At 39.6% G+C, this 21,723-nt stretch overlaps 1 protein-coding gene across 1 annotated transcript in view; it reads left to right on the top strand.

Annotated features, from left to right (window-relative positions):
• TRIM16 (tripartite motif containing 16) overlaps window positions 1-18,130 on the top strand; it is a 30,210-nt gene extending 12,080 nt beyond the window's left edge. Inside the window, exons 3-6 of the mRNA XM_056117866.1 lie at window positions 2,998-3,231; window positions 7,132-7,297; window positions 7,680-7,775; window positions 17,296-18,130. Coding sequence (XP_055973841.1) covers window positions 2,998-3,231; window positions 7,132-7,297; window positions 7,680-7,775; window positions 17,296-17,879 — 1,080 coding nt within the window. The 3' untranslated portion in view covers window positions 17,880-18,130. The remainder of the gene's footprint in view (window positions 1-2,997; window positions 3,232-7,131; window positions 7,298-7,679; window positions 7,776-17,295) is intronic.
• Window positions 18,131-21,723: the final 3,593 nt, after the last annotated feature.

Here is a 21,723-nt window from a genome sequence, read left to right as displayed (position 1 = left end):
CCGAGAGGGGCGGAGGAATCGAACTCGGGTCGGCCATGTTGGCTGCGTGCAAGGCAAACGCCCTACCGCTGTGCTATCGCTCAAATGATAAAAATTACAAAATCATAAAACTACATTATAAAAATCATAAAAATTATAAAATCATAAAAATATTTTATTATAGTTATAAATATTTATATAGTATGTTTATATATTTATTATTTATTAAACAATAAAAAGGTAAAAGGTAAAGGCCCTCCCGTTGATCGTCGATTTGCTCAAGCGGGCCCAGTAACGTCTCCATTGGAGACTTTGTTGTTACTGTGTCTGGCATATCGAATACTCTCGGTAGCTTGCCAGGCTCTCCGAGAGGGGCGGAGGAATCGAACTCGGGTCGGCCATGTTGGCCGCTTGTAAGGCGAACGCCCTACCCACTGTGCTATCGCTCCAGCCCATTAAACAATATATTATTATATAACATATACTATCTTTATAATATATATTTTATTGAAACACTGTGAGAGCAGTTACAAAGTTTTCAGTTTAAGTCTCTGTCATACATGATGAAACACCTGACCCTTCACCAGTGCACACTTTCCACCACCAAACCCCCCAATATTCCCCCCATCTCACCCTCACCCCCTACCTGTTTGGCAGACGATTTCCACGTTACTCTCTCTCTACTTTGATTACATTAAATATTTTGACACCAAAACCACCATTATTATTTGGGATTTTACCCCAACACTCAGATCTGTTGAAATGGCAACATTAAACAATTTGTTTTGTATTGCTGATTTGTTTTCTATTGCATTTGATGACCGTGGCTGCAATAGTGGCCACATGATTTTGGAATTCTTAAATTTCAATAATTAAATCTGGAGGGATTTCTGCCAAAAGCTGCTGTGTTCCGAGCTTTGTTTCTGAATCTCTGGGATCATGGCCAATTAACAGCTTGATCAGCAGCCAGAGGGCTTGTTTGTGGGCGGCAACTCAGGGTCTAGTGGCGGGGGAGGGAAGGGCCGGTTCCACCCCCATTCCATGAGGCCCTGTGTTCCTTGTCACTGCGGGTCACTCCCTGGCTGTCCCTAGGCCTCTGCAGGAGTGTGGTGGTGACCAAGCAGCCAGGGGAAACAGGCCAAGGCATGAAACCCATTCCTACTTGGGGTGGTCCGGCCCCGGAAACCTAATGCGTAGTCTGAATGCATTTCTGCCAAAAGCTGCATGTTTGATATTCAGCAATACAACGATCCATCACCCATCCCTCCATTAGTGCAAACTTTCCACCACCAATATCCCCATGATCCCCTCCTTTTTCCATTCCAATCCTTACCCTGCATCTACGACAGACAATTGTTCAGATACTCTATAGTTTTGGGCATTATATTTTGCTTGGATAGTCCCACCACCATTCAAGCCTGCCTTCTAGGGGCAGATGCTAAATCATCTATTTTCCATTGCTCACCCTGTATATCAGGAAAGATCGCAGGGCGGCATTAGCAGCCATGAGGTTCGGAGAAATAGTCCTGGTCTCCACATACCGGAGCCATGCTTGTAGAATCCCAGGGTTGCCAGGATTCCATCTGGAGAAGGCGGGGAGACTGCACCTGCTCCATCTGGGGCACCCTGGTGATATCTGCTCAGTTTGGGGCCCAGAGCATTCTCTGGTGTTGGGTTGCCTGCCGGCCAGGATTCTTCACTGCTGAGTCAACATATTTTTATAATATTATTTTACAAATAATACAAATAATATTTTGTACTATTTGTTATGAAAAACTGCTGCAAATGCTAGATAAAAGTATCTATATAGTGTAAAGATGGTTATATTTTGGCAGGGGCCATTGAGACCTTCTATAAGATATCACTAACATGTTGTTAAAGGTTAAGCCTTGTGAACTTTCATATATATATTTATCTGTAAATATATATATGCATATATATTTCCCTCTATGATTGATCACCTACTATTTGAACCACATCAAACTGGTGTGGTACTCTTGAAGAATGGGTAGGGAGTGTCTTATGATGTGTATAGGAATAGGTTCACTAGGGCATGAGGCTCAGTCAGAGCATGTGGGGAGTGGCCTTGAGCATGGCGGCATTTGGATCCTGGAGGGTTTCAGATGCTGGGGCTGGGAGAGCTCTCACCCACCCCCCTTGGGGCAGGGAGAGCTCTCACCCACTCCTACCCTGGGCACCCAGAGTGAAACAGCCTGGCATGCAGTCCGGTGGCATAGCTATGGCGAGCGTCATGCTATGCTCCCTTTGGGGAGAGAAGGACATGTGATCTGGATGGTGACCAATGATGAGATTATATGGGGCCAGCCAGAGGTGGCTTTTGGGCGTGACTGCTGGGTCGCTGAAAACAGGGGGAACCAGGCAGAGGATCTCTGTTCCAGGTCCCATTAAACCCAGAGTTCTCAGTCACAGAGTTCCGCATACCTGAATTTTGTTGGACTTCACTTGTAAGAACTCAGTATTCATATGGAGTAAAAAGTTTCCATTTATGGGCTGGAGCAATAGTACAGTGGGGAGGGTGTTTGCCTTGCACTTGGCTGACCCAGGTTCAATTCCCAGCATCCTATATGGTTCCCAGAACACTGCTAGGAGTAGTTCCTGAGTGCAGAGACAGGAGTAACCCTGAGCATAGCTTTGTGTGACCCAAAAAGCAAAAAAAAAAAAAAAAATCCATTTATAATGAAAAAATGGCTCTTTAATTTACAGGTTTCTCATGTTTGTATTTCTTTCTTTTTTGCGGGGGGGGGGGGTAACATCTGGAGATGCTCAGGGATTACTCCTTGCTCTGCACTCAGAAATTACTCCTGGTGGTGCTTAGGAGATTACACGGGATGCCAGGGACTGAACCTGGGTCAGTTGCATGCAAAGCAAATGCCCTGTCTGTTGTACTATCACTCCCTTCCCTCATGTTGGTATTTCTATAATGCACTTTGATAAAGTTGGATACTTCACTAACAAGTTCCTTGTTACACTGCTCTCTTTTTTACTCCAATCCCTCAGGTGTCTGTGTCAGAGGTGAAAGTGGTAGCTGAGGAGAAATTTGGGGAACTCCTTGCTGCCATGAGGAAGGCCCAGGCTGACGTGATGCTCTTCTTAGAAGAGAAGGAGCAAGCTGCCCTGAGCCAGGCTAATGGCATCAAGACTCACTTGGAGTACAGGAGTGCAGAAATGGAGAAGAACAAGCAAGAGCTGGAGAGGATTTCTGCCCTTAGCAATACTGTCGTGTTCCTGGAGGTATAGTCAGGGTTGGGATCAAGGGGTTATGCATAGAGATAATCATCCAACCTAATAACGGGTGCCAGTCTTACTCTGAGAGACTCATGGCAGATGTGGTAATGGAGCTCACTTTGGTAAGTGTTATGTTTAGGAAACTATGGGGAAAGAGAGGAACAGGTCTTGATTCAGCAGACTACAGGAATACGGGAAGGGAAAACTCAGAGTGAAGAAATCGGAAACAGGTCATGAAGATGAGTAATGTCCAAGGAGAAGATATGATTGCAGGAGTGAGAATAGCGTGTGAGAAGCAGAAAAGTTTGAGAAAGTATGAGTGATTTGGAGAATCAGGCTATTTTCTTAAAGGGGCGTGGAATGCTTGGATTAGAGTGAAGGGAGCTGTTTCTGAAAGCAAGGAGGCCATCTGTATGTGGGAGATGTTTGTTCTTTATTAAGAAGTTAGAGAAGCCAGTGGGTGAGGAAAGAATGGGAAAGTTGACACCTGATAAATGTGTTCTGTAAATTTACAGTTTGTGACTGGCCTCACAGATGTGCGGGGAAAAAAAGCTCTGTGTGTTGGGATGGTTGAGGAAGGTTCCAGAGAGAAGAGGTGACTTCTCGTTATGATGTGCCAGCCATCATAACTTTAGCCACGTGTATGATTTACAATATGAATTTTGTATATTAGCAATACTGTCATATTCCTGGAGGCATAGTCAGGGTTGGGGTCAAGGGGTATGCAGAGAGAAAATCATGCAACCTGATAAGAGGTGTCAGTCTTACTCTGGTTATTTCTGAGAATATGAAAAGATGTGTTATCTAAGAAATACTAGACTGTAATATCACTAAATATGTATTGGTGACAGGTATTGAATAGCTATAATTATGGAGGTGTGAAACTTAGAACTTTCACAATGTTGTAAATCACTGTTACCTCAATAAGAGGAAAAAGAAGGATGGGAGGAAGGAAATAAAAAAGGAAGAAAGGGAGAGATATGATGGAAGGACTTAATATAGGAATCATAATCCTGGTCATGATTGGTCAAACTATCAACATTTGTATTATGTTGGTGGTTGTGATATGACAGTATATACTTTGAATAATTTTAAATATGTACTCTTAAAATAATAATAGGCATGCAAACTAAGATTTCTTCTTTAAAAAGACAAAAAGATGAAAAATAAAGCAGGTTTTATTAAATGAGCACTGGGTTCAGTATAAATTCCATCCTAGATTTGTTTCTAAATGGTTATATAGCTTTTAGTAAGTTAATCTTCCTTATTTATTAGACTACTGTGATAGCACAGCGGGTAGAGCGTTTGCCTCGCACAAGGCCGACTTGGTCGACCCGAGTTTGATTCCTCCGCCTCTCTTGGAGAGCCCGGCAAGCTACTGAGAGTATCTAGCCTGAATGGCAAAGCCTGGCAAGCTACCCGTGATGTATTCGATATGCCAAATATAGTAACAACAAGTTTCACAATGTTACTGGGCCCGCTCGAGCAAATCAATGAGCAACGGGAGGACAGTGACAGTGACAGTGACTAATAAGGTTGAAGCAAATAACTTCCGATTAGCCTTTGACTATAATTTCACATACAAATAATTTTTTGATTGTCAATTGATTAAAGATCCCTGTAATTAAAAATTATTTGAAAAAAGACTTGTCAAATACAGAAAAGAAATGAAGATAAACAATTATCCATTTGCATACTACCCATTTGCAAAGATGACCATGGTTAACCTTATAATGAATGAAAATAAAGACAGTACTAGATACAATATATCAGTTTCTGTTGGGCTCTCTGCTTTTCAATATCAAAACAAAGAAAATAGGCATGAACATATAGCCTGTCATGAGCTTGTCCAAGATCTCTTACCAACAAATGTACAGTAATTTTAAAAAATTCTTTCCTTATTTTATAACTTAAGTATAAAAACTATTATAAGTATAATATATATTTAATGACTTATTTATTCTTGGTTCTTTCCCCACAATTTTTTTAGTTAATTGAAATGACAATGTGTATCAGAGTGGCCCATCCTTTCCTCTGACTGATGTAAAATGCCACATAATGTAAAATGTCACACTTATTATGTATTACACTAAAAACGATTATAAAGATACTAAAACATGTATCTTTCTATCAGATTTCTGACTTGGACCTTTTATTTATTTATTCTTACATTTTTAAATTGAATTACCATGAGATACAGTTACAAAGCTCTCATGTTTGAGTTTCAGTCATACAATGATCAAACACCCATCCTTTCACCAGTGCACATTTTCTACCACAAATGTCCCCAGTATCTCCCTCCACCATCCCATTACCTCCCCCTGCCTCTATGGCAGACAATTTCCCCCATACTCTCTCTTTTGGGCATTATGGTTTGCAATACAGATACTGAAAGGCTATCATGCTTGGTCCTTTATCTACTTTCAGCACGCATCTCCCATCCTGAACTATTCCTTCAACCATCATTGACTTAGTGATCACTTCTCTATCTCAATTGCCTTCTCCTCCAGCTCATGAGGCAGGCTTCCAACTGTGGAGCAGTAGTCCTTGCTCTTGTGTCTACTGTCCTTGGGTGTCAGTCTCATATTTTATATTTATATTTCATATTTTATTTTATATTCCACAAATCAGTGCAGCCATTCTCTGTCTCTTTTTCTGATTCATTTCACTTGGCATGGCAGTCTCCAAGATCATTCACTTATAAGTAAAATTCATAACTTTATATTTTCTAAGAGCTGCATCGTATTCCATTGTGTAGATGTACCAAAGTTTCTTTAACCAGTCATTATGTTCTTAGGTTGTTTCCAAATTCTGGCTATTGTGAACAATGCTGCAATAAACATACAGGTGCAGATGTCATTTCTACTGTGCTTTTTTTCACCCTTGGGATATATTCCCAGAAGTGGTATTCCTGGGTCATATGAAAGTTCAATTTCTAGTTTTTTAAGGAATGCCTATATTTGTTTTCCCAAAAGGCTGGCCAGTCAGCATTCCCAGATTTGGACCTTTTATTTCCAAAATTTGGACCTTCTATTTACACCAAACTATCTCTTTCATTGATCTATCTAACCTTCTTGGTACAAGAAGGTTTATTTTTTATTATTAAGTTTATTATTATTTTTATTATTTAAATTTATATTTTTTAGTATTTATTTTTATTATTGTTTCCTGCTGTATTCAATTCTACTCAGCTGTGTTTGAATATTGATGTTATATCCTAGAGAAACCTTTCTTGATAACTGTATTGCTTTTTAAGGTCATGTTTGAGCCCCAAACCACAATACTGGAATTAGAGACATTCTGTATGGTTAAATGACAAGAACATGACAGCATTCCTCTCTGAGGATTTATTTATTGATTTCCAAGTTAAGCATGAGCTTCTTATTCACACACATACAAACACACACAGACAAGGAATAAATAGGTGATTGCCATTTGATTTCTTCACATAAAATGTGTTCTTATTCTTGGTCTGCAGAACGGATTTTGTGTACTGGGGCTATCCCTGGTCAATTTGTAATTAATTTTTTAAAGTCTACTTTCACAGTTAAAAAAAAAGAATGTTTTCTATGTTTTTTGACAGAAAACTGTACTCCTTATATACAGTTTGTTTGTAAGAAGTATATTGCCATCAAACCTCTAAAATCTAAGGGCTCATAACCAGGGGTTCAGGGCTTACTCCTAGTTCAACACTCAGGGATCAATTCTAGAAATTAAGAATGAACCAGATGGGCTACTTGGGATCAAACTGGCTGTGTTTGGCTGTATCAGGCAAGTGCCTTAGGTCCTCTCCAGTCCATGGCATCCACTCATTCTGTAGATGAAGAAAGTGACTAAAGGAGAGAGCAGCTCAGTTTAAGAAGTACAGAAAAAGGCAAACTTTTCCTTATTTTTTTTTTTATACAGGAGTACTGCAAATTTAAGAACATGGAGGATAGTGCTTTTCCCAGTGTCTACATAGGATTCATGGATAAGCTCTCGGGAATCCGCAAGGTCATCATGGATGGCACCGAACACATAATCAATTTACTACAAAATTACAAGAAAAATCTCCAGGAGTTTGCCAAGGAAGGTGAGAATCTTAGATGTGGCATATGGTACATTGTTTAAGTCAAAGAGCATCTCATTTAAAAAAAATCCTCAAACAGATCTTGTTGCTGAATATTTATTGGATGACAATTTTTTTTTTTGTGATAGAGATTCAGGGAAAGTGAATTGGCCTTACTCTGTAACTGACTAGAATTTCTCTGACTAGTTTCCAAGGTTGTTTGATCTGTATTTTTAAGTAAAATATATGAGAGGAATGTGATCCATTGTAATTTTTATCTGAGACATGATGAGACCCAAGTCCCTTTTTCACCCGGGAAGTCTTCTGAGAGTGGCCGGGAAGTCCAGTGTCCTAGGTTATCCTGATCACCAGGGAAGGTGTGCATTAATAACTCTGATTGTTTTAGAGGAATATGACATCAGAACCCAAGTATCTGCTGTTGTGGAGCACAAGTATCGGACTTCAAAACCTGAGCCCACTACTAGGCAACAGTTCCTCCAATGTAAGTTGTGAATAGATTATCTTCCTAACTGAAATTAATGGGGGCTTAAAGAATATTACTGTCTCAGGGCCGGAGAGATGGTACAGGAGGTAGGTTGCTTGCCTTGCATGCTGCTGACCCGGGTTCAATCCCCGGCATTCCATATGGTTCCCTGAGCATCACCATGAGTAACTCCTGAGTTCAGAGCCAGGAACAAGCCCTGAGCATTGCCAGGCATGGCCCCAAAACACAACACACACACACACACACACACACACACACAGAGAGAGAATAACACCACACCATCTCTCATAAATCTTTCTAGTACTTATATACCAGTATTATATAGTTACAGTATATTGATCCAAATGAGCATTGAATATTACCTCAACACTATTAGTAATCTACAGGATTTTTTCAAGTTTCACCAAATATTCCACCAATGTTATTTTTCTGACCGAAAATTTTGTTTAATATCACAATATTTCCACATCTTCTTAATCGTTTCCATATTATTTAATACTTTTAAAGGAACTGAACAATACTATATGTTTGTTTTTCATGATCTTGGCACTTTTGAAAATCATTTGTCAGTTACCAAATTATTTTCTTTCAAGTCTGTCTTGGTCAGAACTGCACACTCCATGTTCTATTAATACGTGGCATTGACAAGTCTATGGAATTAATTCATGTTTATATATATTTTATAGTTTATATAAATTCTAAGGGGCTGGAGCGATAGCACAGCGGGTAGGGCGTTCGCCTTACAAGCGGCCAACATGGCCGGCCCGAGTTCGATTCCTCCGCCCCTCTAGGAGAGCCCGGCAAGCTACCGAGAGTACTCAATATGCCATACACAGTAACAACAAAGTCTCCAATGGAGACGTTACTGGGCCCGCTCGAGCAAATCGACGATCAACGGGAGGGCCTTTACCTTTACCTTATAAATTCTAAAAATCTGTATAGATATATGCATATATATTTATAATTAATATAATTTATGCATACTACAAATTTTATAATTGATTGTTATAACTCATATAATTTATATAGATATATAGTTCAATTCTATTTTACTTTTATTTATTTAAACACCATAGTTTTTTCTATTAAAACTATTTTTTTTAATTTTTATTTTCTTAAAAATTTTTATTAGTGAAACACCATGAGGTACAGTTATAGACTTACAAATTTTTGTGCTTGGGTTTCCGTTATACAATGATTGAGTACCCATACCTCACCAGTGCCCATTCTCCACCTCCAATGCTCCCAGAATCCCTCCCACCCTCCCATCCCCCTATCACACCCCACCCTGTGGCAGGGCATTCCCTTTTCTTTTCTCTCTCCATTTGGGGGCTGTGGTTTGAAAAAAGAGTCATTGAGTGGTAATCATGTTCTGTCTATAGTCTACTTTCAGCATGCATCTCTCATCCTGGGAGGATCCTCCCAACACCCTTTATTTGGTGTTCCCTTCTCTATCTGAGCTGCCTTTTACCCTAGCATGTGCAGCTGGCCTCCAAGCCATGGAATAAACCTCCTGGTACTTATCTCAGCTATTCTTGGGTGTTAGTCTCCTATTTTGTTACTTTATATTCCCCAGAAAAATGCAATCTTTCTATGTCTGTCCCTCTCTTTTTGACTCATTTCACTTAGCATGATACTTTCCATGTAGTATCATTTGTATGTAAAATTCACGACTTCATCTTTTCTAAAAGCTGCATAGTACTTCATTGTGTAGTTGTACCAAAGTTTCTTTATCCAGTCATCTGTTCTCTGGCACTCGGGTTTTTTCCAGATTTTGGCTATTGTGAATAGTGTAGCAATGAACATACAAGTGCAGATGTCATTGCGACTGTACTTTTTTGCCTCTCTGGGATATATTTCCAGGAGTGGTATTGCTGGGTCAAATGGGACCTCAATTTCTAATTTTTTGAGAATCATCCATACTGTTTTCCAAAAGGGCTGAACCAGTTGGTATTCCCACCAGCAGTGAAGGAGAGTCCCTTTCTCGTCACATCCATGCCAACACTGGTTGCTTTTGGATGTGGGCCAGTCTCTGTGATGTGAGATGATATCTCATTGTTGTTTTGATTTACATCTCCCTGATGATTAGTGTTGTAGAGCATTTTCTCATGTGCCTTTTTGTCATCCGGATTTCTTCTTTGGGAAAGTTTCTGTTCATTTCATCACCCCATTTTTTGATGGGGCTAGATGTTTTCTTCTTGTAGAGTTCAACCAGTGCTTTGAATATCCTTGATATCAACCCCTTATCAGATGGGTATAGGGTAAATATCCTTTCCCATTCTGTAGATTGTCTTAGTATTCTGGTCACTGTATCTTTTGAGGTGCAGAAGCTTCTTAATTTAAGATAGTCCCATTTGTTTATCTCTGTTTCCCTTGGTTGATCAGTGGAGTGTCGTCTTTGAAGATATTGTTAGCCTCGATATCGTGGAGGGTTTTGCCGACCTTGTCTTCAATGTACCTCATAGATTTTGGCCTGATGTTGAGATCTTTATCCATTTTGATATGACTTTTGTGCATGGTGTTAAGTCGAGGTCTAAGCCCATTTTATTGCACTTGGTAGTCCAGTTGTGCCAACATAATTTGTTGAAGAGGCTTTCCTTGTTCCTCTTCACATTTCTTGCTCCCTTATCAAAGATTAGATGTTCATATATTTGGGGTTGTGTGTACGAATATTCCACCCTGTTCCATTGGTCTGCGGCCATGCCTTTGTTCCAGTACCATGCTGTTTTAATTATTACCGCTTTGTAGTAGAGTTTGAGGTTGGGGAGGGTAATGCCTCCCCACATTTTCCCACCAAGAATTGTGTTAGCTATTCGTGGGCGTTTATTGTATCATATGAGTATCAGGAGTGGTTGATCTATTTCTTTGAAGAATGTCATGGATATCCTCATAGGGGTTGTGTTGAATCTGTGTAATGCTTTTGGGAGTATTGCCATTATGACGATGTTAATTATTCCTATCCATGAGCAGGGGATATGTTTTCATTTCCTCATGTCCTCTTTTATTTCATGGAGTAGTGTTTTGTAGTTTTCACTGTAGAGGACCTTTACCTTTTATGTTAGGCTTATTCCAAGGTATTTGATTTTCTGGGGCACAATTGTGAACGTTATTATTTTTCATGTCATTTTCCTCTCTCATTATTTGCGTATAGGAAGGCCATGGATTTTTGGGCATTGATTTTATAGCCTGCGACTTTACTGTACAAGTCTATTGTTTCTAGGAGTTTCTTGGTAGAGGATTTAGGATTCTCAAGATATAGTATATCATCTGCGAATAGTGAGAGCTTGATTTCTTCCTTTCCTATCTGGATGCCATTAATGTCCTTTTCTTGCCTAATCGCTATTGCAAGTACTTCCAGTGTTGTGTTAAACAGAGATGGTGATAGTGGGCATCCTTGTCTTGTCCCTGATCTTAGAGGAAAGGCCCTTAGTTTTTTTCCATTGAGGATAATGATTGCCATGGGTTTGTCATAGATGGTTTTGACTATCTTGAGGAAAGTTCCTTCAAAATCCACTTTGGTGAGAGTTTTTACCATAAACGGGCACTGGATCTTGTCAAAAGCTTTCTCTGCATCTATTTATATGATCATATGGTTTTTATCTTTACTTATGTTGATATGATGGATTATGTTGATTGATTTCTGAATGTTAAGCCATCCTTGCATCCCCGGGATGAATCCCACTTGGTCGTGGTGTATATGCTCTTTTTGATGAGTTTTTGGATTCTGTTTGCTAATATTTTGTTGAGGAGCTTCGCATCTGTGTTCATCAGGGATAGTAGTCTATAGTTTTCTTTGTTGGTGGTGTCTTTGTTTGATTTACGTATTAGGAATATATGTGCCTCATAGAAGCTGTTTGAGAGATTTCCTGTTTTTTCAATTTCCTGGAAAAGCTTGAGGAGAACTGGCAAAAGGTCTTCTTTAAATGTTCAGAAGAATTCACCAGTGAATCCGTCTGCGCCTGGGTTTTTGTTTTTGGCAAGACTTTTGATTACCGCTTCAATTTCCTTGATATGAATGGGTCTATTGAGGTATCCCAAGTCTTCCTGGTTCAATCTTGGGAGATTATAGGAATCCAGGAATTTATCCATTTCTTCTAGGTTCTATTATTTCGTGGCATACAGACTTTCAAAATAGTTCTGATGGTCTTTTGAATTTCATTGGTTTCTGTTCTGATGTCCCCTTTCTCATTTCTGATTTGGTTTATTAGGGCTCTCTCTCTCTTTTTCTTTGTGAGTCTTGTGGTTTATCCATCTTGTTTATTTTCTCAAAGAACCAGCTTTTGGTTTCATTGACCTTTTGAATTGTTTTTTTTGCCTTTCCATGTCATTAATTTCTGCTCTAAGTTTCATTATTTCTTTCCTTCGGCCGGGCTTGGGTTCCTTTTGCTGGTCTTTTTCTAAGATCTTGAGCTGTGTGGTTACGTTATCTATCTTCTTTCCTTAGGAATGCTTGCAGCGCTATAAATGTTCCTCTTAGCATGGCTTTAGCTGTGTTCCATAGGTTCTGGTAGCTCATGTTTTTATTCTCGTTTCTTTCCAGATATCTTGATTTTGTCTTTGACTTACTTCCTGACCCACTCATTGTTCAACATTGAGTTGTTTAATTTCCAGGTGTTTGATTTGTTTCTCAATGTCTTTGTGTGATTCGCTTCTATCTTAAGAGCATGATGCTCTGAAAAGATTGTTGATACTACTTCTGTCTTTCTGATTCTATTGAGGTATGTTTTGTGGCCTAGCACGTGGTCTATTTTGGAAAAAGTTCCGTGTGCACTGGAGAAGAATGTGTATTTTTTCTTTTGGAGGTGTAAAGCCCTGTATAGGTCTATTAGCCCACTCTCTTCTATTTCTTCCTTCAAAGCCAATGTTTCCTTGTTGAGTTTTCTTCTTGTTGATCTATCCAGAGGTGAAAAGATGATGTTGAAGTCTCCAACTACTATTGTATTGTTAGCAATGTCCTCCTTAAAATCTGTTAGAATTTTTTTTTAACTATTTAGCTGTCCCTTCATTAGGTGTGTATACATTTAAGAGTGTGATTTCTTCCTCTTGTACGTATTCCTTGATAAATAGAAAATGGCCTTAGCTGTTCCTTCTGATCTTTTTCAACATGAAATTTATGTTGTTAGATACTAGTATGGCCACCCCAGCTTTTTTGAGGGAGCTGTTTTCTTGCAGAATTTTTTTCCATCCTTTAAGTTTGAGTCTGTGTTTGCTCTGATTGTTCAGATGAGTTTATTGTAGACAGTATAATGTTTCAGTTTATGGATCCATTTTGCCACTCTGAGTCTCTTGATTGGTGCATTTCGACCATTGACATTGAGAGAGATTATTGTCATGGGGTTTTGTGCCATCTTTCTGTAGGGGTTGGTTAAGTGTTTTCCTTCTTATCTTACAGGAGCCCCTTTAAACCTTCTTTTAGATTTGATTTTGAGTCTATGAAGTTCCTGAGCTGTTGTTTATCTACAAAATGGTGTATCGTTCCATCAAGTTTGAGTGAGAGTTTAGCCAGATAAAGTATTCTTAGTGAGGCATTCAGTTCACTGAGTTTTTTCACTATATCCCACCATTGTCTTTGGACTTGGAGGGTTTCCTCTGATAGGTCTGCTGTGAATCGAAGGGGTGCTCCTTTGTATGTGATTTCCTTCTTTGACCTTGCTGCTTGCAGTATTGTGTCTCTGTCCATAGCATCCATCATTCTGACTATTATATGCCTTTGAGTGTTTTTATTTGGGTCTCTTTTAGCTGGCACTCTTCTGGCTCCTTGGATCTGTATGTCTGCATTCTTTAACTCTGGAAACTTTTCAGCAATGATTTCTTTGACTGTGGTTTTTTATAGTCCCATACAAGTTTATATTTGACCATTTAGGTTCTTGAAGAACAACATTGGAATTTGCGATTGCATTGAATCTATATAATAATTTAGATAGGATGGTCATACTGACAACATTGATTCTTTCAAATAATCACACATAACTTTTTCCCTCCATTTCCTAGAGTTTACTTCTATGTCTTTCATAAGTTATTTATAGTTTTCATGTTTTAGGCCTCACATCTTTTGTTAAGTTGACTCTTAGATAATTAATGGTTTGAATACTAAATATCTTTGATCATGTTTTTTTGGACTACACCTTGTGGTGTTCAAGACTTACTCCTGGTTCTATGCTCAGGGAATACTCCTGATAGGCTCAGGGTAACCATATGGAATAGATCAAACTTGGGTTAGCTGGCAAATGTCCTGTTGACTGTACTATTGCTCTTGTCCAAAATGTCTTTTACTCTTAGTATTAAAATTAAGTTAAATATCCTTGCCATATCTTTGTTTTTCCATTAAAATGACTACTTCATATGTGATATTAACTTTTACCCCTTTCAATCTTGTTATAAGTTCCAATTATGAAAGTCTTATTTTAGCTTTCTACAAATTCAGGTAGCTTCAATAGCTTCAACTGTAAAGATTTTGTAACTCAACTTTTAATGACTATGGGACTCACTTTTTTTTTTCCCTTTATTGTATTTTATTTTTTTTTTAAAGTTGTAGATTTACAATTTTTTGTGCTTTGGTTTCAATTATACAATGATCAGATACCCATCCCTCCACCAGTGCCCATTTTCCACCACCATGGATAATATCCCTCCCACCCCCATCCCCCCATCCCCCCTGTGTCTGTGGCAGGGCAATCCCCTGTGTTCTCTCTCTCCTTTTGGGTGTTGTGGTCTGCAAAAGAGGCATTGAGTGGCAAACATGTTCAGTCCATAGTCTACTTTCTACATGCATCTCCCCTCCTGGGAGGATCCTCCAAACATCCTTTATTTGGTGCTCCCTTCTCTATCTGAACTGCCCTTTCCTCTAGGATACCCGGCTGGCCTCTAAGTTATGGAGTAATCCTCCTGGTGCTGATCTCAGCTATTCTTGGGTATTAATCTCTTACTTTGTTACTTTATATCCCCCAGATGAGTGCAATCTTTCTATGTCTATCCCTCTCTTTCTGACTCATTTCGCTTAGCATGATACTTTCCATATTGTACCACTTGTATGTAAATTTCATGACTTCATCTTTTCTAAGAGCTACATAGTACTCCATTGTGTAGATGTACCAAAGCTTCTTTAACCAGTCATCTGTTCTTGGGCACTCAGGTTTCTTCCAGTTTCTGGCTATTGTAAAGAGTGCTGCAATGAACAAACAAGTGCAGATGTCACTTCGACTATACATTTTTGCCTCTCTGGGATATATTCCCAGGAGTGGTATTGCTGGGTCAAATGGGAGCTCAATTTCTAATTTTTTGAGAATCGTCCATACTGTTTTCCAGAAGGGCTGAACCAGTGGACATTCCCACCAACAGTGAAGGAGTATCCCTTTCTCGCCACATCCACGCCAGCATCGGTTGCTTTTGTTCTTTTGAATGTGGGCTAGTCTCTGAGGTGTGAGATGGTATCTCATTGTGGTTTTGATCTGCATCTCCCTGGGACTCACTTTTTAAGCTAAGCTCTTTTTATTTTAAGAATTGATAGTTTTTCCTGGAATTCCTAAAAGTATTCATTAACACAATGTTAATTTTCTAGTCACTTGATAGATAAAAGTCATTATAGTATTTCTTGTCCCAAGACACAAAATCATCTATCTTCTGAGTCTTGGATCTTTTTAGATGATAAGAATATGTTCTATTTGATTCTAAAGATTTCCAAAGGATATGGTGATTGGTCAAAGGATTTCTGATGCTTTTTTGAATTATTTTTACCAACACAGATCTGCAGATCTCATGCCTTTGAAGGATCTCAGCTCACATTCAGTTTTACTTTTGACTTCTTGGAATGTTGTGCTCTTTTCTGCCAGAATATTCTTTCATTGACTACTTAAAATTCTGTTAAATAAACATATAAGGAGCTTGAAATACTCTGGATTTAACTAAGATAATTTAAAGAGCTTTCAATAAAATAATTCATTTTTCAAGTATATACTGAGCATCTACTCTGATCTAAAACCCTAGGGTAGAGTCCTATGTAAATTGCGGAGCTTAAATATTAGGAGGACAAGCATTAAACAAATAAATAAATAATGAATCATAACACATTATGGTGAGTATCATTACATTTCAAATGCCAGGGTATTTGAGAGAAAGTGATTGGAGGTATCTGATCTAGACGAGGACCTCTCTGAGGACATGAATATTTTGTGACTTAAAAAGATCAATAAATGTCACCCAGACATAGGTTAGGGTGACTATCATGGAAGGAAGAGTCTGCACTAGATTCCTGAAGTGGACTTAGCTAACTTAGTCTGAGTTTGTGTGCCTGGAGCATGATGATCAAGGAAGAGATGGCAGGAGGAGTCACTGCTTCATCGCAGAAATAAAGGGCTTTAAACAAGGGTACCACAATACTCATTAATCTACATCTTGAAACAAACATCATGAAGAAGTTTGGGGAAGGGACCAGAGAAAGAAATTCCACCAGTGGGAAATCTATTGCACTAGCCTGTCAAGACCTGATGGTGGCTTAGGTGAGGGCATGGAATTAGTTGCAGAGAAGTGGATGGAATCTACAGCACTTGCTACTGCTGTTGCGCTCTCTCTCTCTCTCTCTCTCTCTCTCTCTCTCTCTCTCTCTCTCTCTCTTTCTCTCTCTCTTTCTCTCTCTGTATGTGTAGTGAGGATGAGGAAATGAGGAGGGCAAAAGTTATTGTCAGAAGTAACTTTGAATGTTATTTGAAGAACTGCATGCACAATGGTGCTGTCATTCTCTTAAACTGGGAAGAGAATGGAGGATGTTTGAGAACTCACCATACTAAATATTAATCAAATATTTTTTAAATGAATAAATCAAATGTATTAATACAAGTGCCTATTTTTTCAAACCTTGGACAATACTGGGTATAATAGTTCCTGAATGAGTGAATAAAGGATAACACTGTAGCACTGTCCTCCCATTGTTCATCAATTTGCTGGAGCGGGCACCAGTAATGTCTCACAACAAATTGTAAGACTTGTTACTGTTTTTGTCATATTGAATATGTCATGGGGAGCTTGCCAGGCTTTGCCATGCGGGCAAGATGCATTCGGTAGCTTGCTGGGCTCTCTGAGAGGGACAGAGGAATCAAACCCGGGTGGGCCGTGTGCAAGGCAAATGCCCTACCTGCTGTGCTCAGGATTTTCTATTTTAAAAAAGTTTGTTTTGGGGGTGCAGGGCATAACACCATGTAAGGGGTCAATGTGCTTTGTGTGGGATTGAACATGGGGTTTTCAAATGCAAAGAGCTGCATTCCAGCTCTTTGACCTAACTCCTTGGTCTGAAAATTTTATTTCTTGCTTGGTTAAACTAATAATAAAGCAAGTGCCAAGCAATTTTACCTTCGGAAAGAAAGAAGGAATGATAGGAGCTTCATATTTTTTGTTGTTTGTTTTTGGCAGAAAATAGAGAGTTGATTTTTCTTTTGTACCTTGGCGGCTGTTCAAATTTGAACCTTTCTGTATGAATCAGATGTCAGCTCCTGACCTGCCCACTCTATCTTTTACATCTTTTCAGATGCGTGTGACATCACCTTTGACCCTGATACTGCTCACAGATACCTCCGGCTGCAGGAGGATAATCGCAAGGTCACCAATACTACACCATGGGAACATCCTTACCCAGACCTCCCCAGCCGTTTCGTGCACTGGCGGCAGGTGCTGTCCCAACAAAGTCTATACCTGCACAGGTACTATTTTGAGGTAGAGATTTCTGGAGCAGGCACCTATGTTGGCCTGACCTGTAAAGGCATTGACCGAAAAGGAGAAGAACGTAATAGCTGCATTTCTGGAAACAATTTTTCTTGGAGCATCCACTGGAATGGGAAGGAGTACACAGCCTGGCACAGTGACTCAGAGACACCTCTCAAAGCCAGCCCTTTTCGGAGGCTAGGGATCTATGTCAACTTCCAGGGAGGAAGCCTCTCCTTCTATGGGGTAGAGCCTGATGCTATGACTCTGGTTCACAGATTTCAGTGCAAGTTTTCAGAGCCTGTCTACCCTGCATTCTGGCTTTCCAAGAAGGAAAACACCATCCGGATTGTGGATTTGGGAGAAGAACCTGAAAAGATAGGACCAATCTCTGCAGGAACTATGTCCTAGATTCCCAGATTTTTGCTCGAGGCTGCACGGTTGCCTATGTTTTAAATTATTCTCAAGTGATCAAGTCTCCTTCTAATGATATATTTATGTCAGACAAGTTAACATCACATTGTATTCAGAATCAGTAACCAGGACTCTTCAGAGCAATCAAAAAGACTGTACACAATTGTAATAAATTTCTAACTTGTGTATTTCCTATGTCTTAGAGACTGTTCTAAGTGTTTCCTGTCTTTTATTTCACTCACCCCACACTCCCATTGTGTAAATGCTCACAACAGCTCCTTTTTGCAGATGGGAAATCAGAGAGCTAAGGTAGTTAGCTAATTTTCTCAAGGTCACTTGTGGTGACACAGTAAATGAATGGTAGCATTTAAGTTCAAACGTAGACCAGACACTACACTTCTTTAAGAGGAAGGGCCTTCCCATGTGGTGCTCAGGAGGCCGTGGTCCTACCTAAGACTCTTAATCAACTGGACTGGGGTTCAATGCAAGGACCTGAGGATGTCTTGCTGTTTGGACCCTGTGGTGCTGGAGATTACTGGGGTCATCCACATGGTGTTTGCCAAGCCCGGTGGTGTTTGGTTGCACCATTGGTTTGTGAGGGCCCTTGTGGTGCTAGAAATCTACCCTCTGTACTATCTGACATTGAAAATTTAACCACTACACAACGCTTTTTATTAGATGATAGGTGTTGCATATAAGGTAACCATCTATAAATAAGTTACACACATAATGCCCTTTTACAGTTTGCAAGTGTCTTGGCATTTCCTGTGTTTCATGGGACCATGCAGCTATGCAGAGACAGAAAATTTACTGTGTCAAACACAGAAACTTATCTTAGTTTTATCTATTTGACATAAACTGGGTTTTATTGAGGAACTCCCCAAAGAATGAGAGAAGAATCCAATTAAATAAAGGAATAGAAACTATATACTCCAAACTAGGATGCTGGAAATTCCAGAACAGTGTTTCTCTTGCTATTTTGGAGAGAATTATAACCAACATCTAACTGTGTTCAAAATTCAGTCCCTGTTACTTCTAGGGAGGTCACAGAAACTTTACAGGCTGCTGGTCCCATACACTTCCCATTCTTCTCTTCTAAAGCCATCTAGACTACACAGGTTTATAGGATTTATCTTCAAAGAATGTTTCTTTAAACCTTTGAAAGCAGTTTCATATATTCTAGGGAAGTATCCTTGTGTTCATAACTTATTTTCCATTTTCCCTCTTGGTTTCTAGATCACTCACTGCTTGATTTTTTTCACACTTCTTCTGACATTTAGATTTCATAAGATGAATGGCAGATATTAATCAAGCTTCCAGACAGGTGATAAACCACTTTTCAATGAATTTCCACTCTTCTAAGAAACCACTATAGAATTTCACCAGAAATATAACCTATGGGTCTCTTGTGATCTGTATCAAGTCATGATTTCTTGGGTTTCTCATGAGTTCATTATTTTGGCTGGAGCAATAGCACAGCGGGTAGGGCGTTTGCCTTACAAGCAGCCAACATGGCTGACCCGAGTTCGATTCCTCCGCCCCTCTCAGAGAGCACAGCAAGCTACTGAGAGTATCTTGTCCACACGGCAAAGCCTGGCAAGCTACCCGTGACATATTTGATATGCTAAACACAGTAACAATTGTCACAATGGAGATGTTACTGGGCCCGCTCGAGCAAATCGATGAACAATGGGAGGACAGTGACAGTGACAGTGACAAATATTTCTATGGATATATTTATATATTTATATTTGAAAATTTATACAGGATAATACTTGATATTTGTTTTATTTAAATCGTATTACATCAGTACTGTCTGTAATAATCTTCATTCACGAATATTTTTCACTCATCATTCAACATACAAGTGACTAGGTTTTTATAGTCTAGTGTCACCTATATAATTGACACTTAAAAAAAAGCTTATTGAGTCATACCTGGTGGTGCTCAGGAGTTACTCCTGGCTCTGCATTCAGAAATTATTTCTGGCAGTACTCGGGGATATGGGATGCTGGGGATCGAATCCAGGTCAGCCATGTGCAAGGCAAATGTGCTGCCCTTTGTACTATCATTCCAGCCCCATAATTGGCACTTGTTTATCCTTAGTCTTAACCTAATCCATTAATGGGAGTAAGGTGAAAGAAAGTTCTTGCAGCACTTAGTCAATCATATAGGTGTTATACAAGAATATATGTGATGGTAGAACTCTGCAATAATGTAACCCACCTTGCCCCTTTAATTACTAGACCCTATGAAAGGCTGCCTAACTGCCTGCCCTTCCTCCCTGACCCCCTTACTTTTATCCTTCCTTCCTTCTTTCCTGTGCCAGGATTTGAACTCAGGTTGGTCCTGTGCAAAAGGCAACCACCATACCTGCTATACTATCTCTCTGCAACTGAAGGACTTTTTCAAAAGCAAAAGTACAAATGTAATTTTTCAATAGTTTCTCTCCCTGCACGTCTCATAATGCTATCACCTCAAAAGAGAGCATGACATTAACTTGATTTGCCTTGTTTTGATTGAACCCTTACATGCTGTTAGTGCTGGCTACTTACTTTCTAAGTGCTCATGAAATACTTTATAAACCATTGTAGAATTGTGCTGTGGGTTAATATCAAATTTAAAAGTCCATTGTTTACAGAGCTATTTTGTTTTTCTTTTCAAAAACTAAGACAATTTTGTCTTTCCTCATGCTTTATTACCCTCTTTAATTCTTTTTTATATTTTTGCTTTTTGGGTCACACCTGGCGATGCACAGGGGTTACTCCTGGCTCTGCACTCAGGAGTTATTCCTGGCGGTGCTCAGGGGACCATATGGGATGCTGGGAATCGAACCCGGGTCAGCCGCATGCAAGGCAAATGCCCTACCTGCTATGCTACCTCTCCAGCCCCCTCTTTAATTATTCTATTATTATTATTATTATTATTAGTTTTGGGCCTATACCTGGTTAGACTCATAGGATTTCTCCTCACTGAACTCAGGAATGGTGGTTCTTGGGGGACCATATGAGATATTTGGATTAAACCTGGTAGGCCATGTTCAAGTCGTTACCTGCTGAACTATCTCTCTAGCCTTCCTCTTTAATTTTTAAACTGTCTGGATTTTAATTATACTTAACAAGTGTGTCCATGCGTAACTTGTAATTTGTTTAGGAGAGAGTGCTCAAACTTATAAAAGGAAGTCTTTGGGCATCTCCTTACTTGTCTCTCCCGTCCCCTCCCACAGCCCCCACCCTTCCGCCTTCCTCCTGCCCCCACTTTATTTAAACACTGTGGTTTACAAAGTTGTTAATGATGATTTGTTATAAGCAGTCAATGTTCCAACATTCCAACACCAATCCCACCACCGCAGTCACCATTGTCTCTGTTTTTCCAACCAGCCCTCAATCCTGCCCCCATGGCAGGCCTACAATAATTTATTTTATTTTGCTTGTTACCCATAAATGGCTAACAGAATGATCCAAAAATTAGTGAAAATTGTTTATTTCGTCATCATGATATTAAGTCTTTGACTGAATTTTACATGATAGTAAGTCCTTCTCTAACAGTTAAACTTCTAGGTGGTATGGTGCTGCCAGCAGGTCAATCTGTACCTGTGAGGCGAGTGTATCAGCAGCCTGATGGCACCGTCAGACTTCAAGGTACCCCCAAATTGCTGTTGTGCCTTTGGCCAGACCCCAAAAACTTGGGGCAAGGTTTACCAAGAAAGTAAAAGGCCAAAAGTTAGGTAAGTGGGAGACACACCCACAAACCACCTCCGGCTCAGCTATATAATTGGAGGCATGGCCTCTCTGGTTCCTGATTGAACTGCTTAACGGCCATGATCCCAGAGACTCAGAAA

The sequence above is a fragment of the Sorex fumeus genome, unplaced genomic scaffold (genome assembly GCF_029834395.1).
Source record: "Sorex fumeus unplaced genomic scaffold, SorFum_2.1 ptg000036l, whole genome shotgun sequence".
Classification (NCBI taxonomy): Eukaryota; Metazoa; Chordata; class Mammalia; order Eulipotyphla; family Soricidae; genus Sorex; species Sorex fumeus.
This window is presented reverse-complemented; position numbering and strand designations above follow the sequence as displayed.